Source organism: Arachis ipaensis, chromosome B06, assembly GCF_000816755.2.
Source record: "Arachis ipaensis cultivar K30076 chromosome B06, Araip1.1, whole genome shotgun sequence".
In the NCBI taxonomy this organism is placed as follows: domain Eukaryota; kingdom Viridiplantae; phylum Streptophyta; class Magnoliopsida; order Fabales; family Fabaceae; genus Arachis; species Arachis ipaensis.
The window spans coordinates 22,008,443-22,013,242 of NC_029790.2; the positions used below are offsets into that span (position 1 = coordinate 22,008,443).

The window sequence follows — 4,800 nt, forward strand, 5'->3', positions numbered from 1 at the left end:
CCTGGCATGTCGGCAGGTGTCCAGGCAAAGAGGTCAGCATTGGCCCTGATCATTTCCATCAAAGGATCCTTTATCTCGTGGGGGAGGTTTCTGTTTATGAATGTGAATTTATCGTCCTCCTCGCCGACTCTGAACTTTTCCAAGTCTGCTTCTGGCTCTGGTCTGGGTTTGTCGTCTACCCTGGCATCCAGGTCGGCCAGGAAGACCCCTGACGCTTCTTTGGATTTTTTCCTGAGAGAAAGGCTGGCGTGGTCGCAAGCGACCGCCGTTTCCAAGTCGCCCCTGAGGGATCCCACGGATCTGTCATCGGTGATGAACTTCATCACCAGTAGTTTCGTACTGATAGCTGCCCCCAGGTCGTTAATGGTCTTTCTCCCCAGGATGATGTTATAAGCCGTCGAATCTCGTAATATTACAAAGTCTGCCATGACTGTTCTCCATCTTTGCCCTTGTCTCACAGAGGTCGGGAGTGTGATGATTCCGTCCGGCTTGATGAAGTGGTCTCCTAACCCTACCACACCGTGCTGGTGGGTCGTCAGGTCGGAATCTCTCAATCCCAGGGCATCGAAAACGTTTCGGAACATGATATTTGAGTCTGCCCCCGTGTCTACCAGGATTCGTTTGACGAGGCCAGTTCCGACCCTAGCCGTGATGACCATGGGTAGATTTAATTATTTTATAATGGGATAGATTTGATTATTTTAGTAGTTAATTATTTAATTAATAAAATATAACATATGATTATTGATTTAGTTATTTGTTCATTTTTTGGCATATTATTAATCGAGTGTATTATGGTATACTTAGGATTGGTTTGAGTGGTAAAAAACGAAATAAGTAACCATAAAAGTCATAAATTGATTTCTACAATTTTATATTAACACCGTATATCAAAATAGTAAAATTGAGTAATTCAGGAATAAAGGGAACTCCTTAGTACTCTGATTAATAGGTGCTATATAAAGAATGTTTTTTATTGTTAAACCATTTTTTATATTATATTAGAAAACAGAGTACCTAGTAGAAGCAAAAAAAAATGTGTATGTGAAGTGAAGTGCACTGTTAAAATAAAACACTTAATTATTCGATGGTTATTATAAAATAAGACACCTTTTTGGCCCCATGTACTGGTTGCAATGATTATAGCTAACACTCTAGGACATGTATGAAATAGTCAATGGAAGGAGCTAATTAAATTGGGATAGGCCATGAGTAATTTATATGCTTTTCGTTTTTCAAACTTGTACCTAAAATATGACATTAATATATATAGCCATTTGGTTTGTATTTTGATATGTGCATGGTGTTTTATTAATAGTGTTGTCTACCTAATATTTAATGATTCGGTCATATATACCTATAGGCATTTCATCGTATATATTTTCAAATATTCGCTGTGTATTTGGTACAAGATGTTCTTGAAAATTATTTAGTCACTTGTTTTCTTAATTAAATCTATTAAATTATTTAGTCACTTAGCCTTAAACAGTGTACGTGATATTTGAAACCAAATGCTATATATGGAACATAGCAATTAATTTGGAGTTGCCCTTTGCAATTGCTACAATCTTGAGTGTACTTAGTGCTTTTTTTGTTGAAATGGTTGGGAGTATCTTAGAGTCCTGGGCACCCAATTATAGTCTCACATGTATGTAATCTCATATCTGTATTTAAACTTGTGTTTTCTATATGGATTAGTCAATGAATTATATTTTAATTTTGGTTGTAACAAATTTACCAAAATAGAATGATAGGTGCTTTGACTCTTTTTTATTTTAATTTATTATTTGGTTGAAACAGGCGCCCTTTATCTCCTAAGATGGCTAGAAAAGGTCGTTTCACGAAAAAACTGAAAGTAGGACCAGGATGTCAGCAACCACAAACGGCTCCGCCTCCGGCCTCTGCTACCCACCGCGATGACTCTGAAATTCTCCCGGACAATGGTGATAGTGTCCCTCCAACTTCACGCCCGTTCCTTCCGCCGCGTAGTGTACCAAGGCCTGCTCCACAAACGAGCACAACTACCATTCAGAACTCGGAGCCAAGCCGTGTAAACTCTACGAATAATGCTAATGATGTAGATTCTGTTGATCAAGAAGCTGATGACTCGTTTGTTGATTCTAGCGCTCAGAATCGCAAAGGACGCAAGACAACAAAGTTTTGAGAAGTCAGGATAATCGGTAATTTAGCTATTATTTTTTATGTGTTCAACATGATGTACACTCTTGGTGATTATTCTTATTTTCGCATGCTGTCCACTACGGATAAACATAAGGTATTATGTTTGGCTTATAGATTCCGATGGCACAATCAAGCTAGCAAGACTAAGCATGAGGGAGGCCATGGAACGGCCTAACGGTAGAAAGATCGTCCTCAGGTTCAACAATGCAAAGCAAGCCATTGGAAACGAAGTTGGACTGTTGAGTGGCGTACTTGGTCTCCTAGGATCTAACTTTGGAAAATTTCCTATCTGTGAGGAAAGCTGGCGGAAGATTACAACTAAGGACAAAGTTTATAACGAATGTGTGAAGGTAAAAGTTTATATCCCCTTTGAAATACATATGCTCAATTTTACAATTTTTGACAAATTTTTGGTTATCTGTATAGCAAATTTTCCATATTGATGAAGATAGCGAAGGAACCATAAAAAAATATCTTGAAAAGTATGGGAAAGTCCTGGAAGGAGACAAGGCTGAGGTTGTATAATGCTTATTTCGAGCCAACGTTCACGACTGAACAAAATATTGAGAACCGTCCGCCGGGCATCGATCGAGAGCATTGGAGATGGTTCCTTGAGTATCGCGCCAACCTGAAACGAAGGTAATCTAGTATATCATTGGTACACAAATTTTATGTAAATTATTGTTGCATTGAGTCTTTTTAGATCATCTTATAATCGCCTTTTGTCTCTACTGGACCAATAGGAGAAGTGCAAGAAAAATGCGAAGAATCGATCAAAACAACAATATACCCACACGGCGGTTCAAAAAGCTTTGCACGACAGATCGAAGAAGAGGTAAATTACTTTTTTTGTTCACTCTTTGGACTATTTCCGTGACTTGAGGTTGCCTTGATTGTGTGGAGAACGGTAATGGCATAAAATTTGTTGATACAGTCGGAACAACAAGGGAGAATAGTCGGAAGAGGGGAGTTATGGATCGCAGTGCACAAAAAAAAGGACGGCTCCTACATGAATGATGAAGCAAGAGCAATCGGTGTAAGTACCACTATTTATAATTGATCGATAAAGTTATGACCTCAAATAGGGTAATAGTCTATTTTTCAATGTTATTTTATTTTTGTTCCTATTTGATGACTGGTTTGATACTCTACGTTAAAATGGACCAAGATACTTTTACAATTCATATTCCAGCTTACTTTAATTGTCATTGCTAATTTACCTGTTAGGTTTATAGACTTTTTGAACTTCGACGTAATTTGAAAACAGTTGGGATAGAATTTGAATGATTGATTTTCATTTATCCGTTACAGCTAGTTATAGTGGTTGGCATCCTATGTTATCATTTGGTGTGTTCTTGACATGAGATGGACCCATCAACAAAATTATTGTATTTGCTAATTTGTGTCTGTAGGAAAGAATTGAGGAGATCGAGCAACATGATGAGTCATCTAGGGTGTTGTCTCAGAATGATTCCATTGCTCAGGTTTTCGGAAAAGAAAAACCGGGTAGAGTACGTGGTGTGGGTTTTGGACCGACTCCTAGTCAGCTCTTCGGGCCAAATTCACATGGGCCTGGCAACGGAGTCCAACTAGAGGAGACTCAGAGGAAGCTGCTTGAACTGGAGGCACAGCTGGAAGGCGAGAAGTTAAAGAGGAAGGCGATGGAGGATGAGGCAGCAGCAGATAAGAAAAAGATGAAGGCGATGGAGAGTGCTCTGATTTATCTGTTTCAACGGCAGGGTGAGGAGCTGCCACCAGACATCGCTGCAGGGATGCGTTTCGTAGAATGATAGAGTGAATACTAGAATATTAGGATTGGAGATATGTTGCATTGAAGCAAACATTTTATTGAATTAGACTGAGCAACTCTTTGAAAGAGATTTCTTTTTGTTCGTATTTTCATGGATATATATATTTCCTGTTTTGCTTATATCTTGGATTTGTTTTTGATACAAGTTTAGATTCTAAGGTTGAAAATATTCAAACTTTAAAATAATAAAAGATATAAGGAGAATTATAAAAAATCATTGAATAATATTTTGAACCAATTTGGCGTTATTTATTGAAAGAGCGAAATTTTTATTTTTTTTTAAATTTCTGTTTACATAGCGGTGGTTTTAAACCGCCTCTATTTTGGTTCAATGATTGTAGAAACTTTTATAACTGGCGGTGGTTTGTAACTGTCGGCATCTCTGACAGAAACTACATTAACATTTAGCGGCCGTTTTAAAACCGCCGCTAAACGTGCGGCCAGTCAGACATATCAATAAACATTGCAGCGGTTAAAAAACCGCCGGTAAATATGAGGGAATTGTGTCAGCACAATTCGGCGGCGGTTTTCTGTTATTATGCCGTGAAATTTTGATTTAGCGGCGGTTATGCCAGTGGTTGCTGGAAACCGCCGCCAAATCCAACCGCGGCACCCATATCCATGGCAGACAGGTTAACCGCGCCAATTCCCGCCTCCCTTGTAGTGGATGAGTATACTCGTAAGTTTGAAGAGTTATGTCGATTCTAAAATGTTTGTCAAGGAGCACCAGCTACATTAAAAAAAGGGAAGTGCATTAAGTTCGAAGGAGGACTTAGAGAAGAACTGTTATCTCATGTGAGCCCGATGGA

At 38.8% G+C, this 4,800-nt stretch overlaps 2 protein-coding genes across 2 annotated transcripts in view; both read left to right on the plus strand.

Annotated features, from left to right (window-relative positions):
- Window positions 1–2,184, plus strand: part of LOC110263922 — a 7,437-nt gene extending 5,253 nt beyond the window's left edge. Inside the window, exon 2 of the mRNA XM_021105778.1 lies at window positions 1,801–2,184. Within this exon, the coding sequence (XP_020961437.1) occupies window positions 1,820–2,164 (345 nt within the window). The 5' untranslated portion in view covers window positions 1,801–1,819 and the 3' untranslated portion in view covers window positions 2,165–2,184. The remainder of the gene's footprint in view (window positions 1–1,800) is intronic.
- On the plus strand, window positions 2,977–4,111 carry LOC107648088. The gene is made up of 3 exons (XM_016352096.2): window positions 2,977–3,016; window positions 3,116–3,217; window positions 3,594–4,111. Exons 2-3 carry the CDS (start codon window positions 3,191–3,193, stop codon window positions 3,969–3,971), a joined length of 405 nt encoding a protein of 134 aa, XP_016207582.1. The 5' UTR covers window positions 2,977–3,016; window positions 3,116–3,190; the 3' UTR covers window positions 3,972–4,111.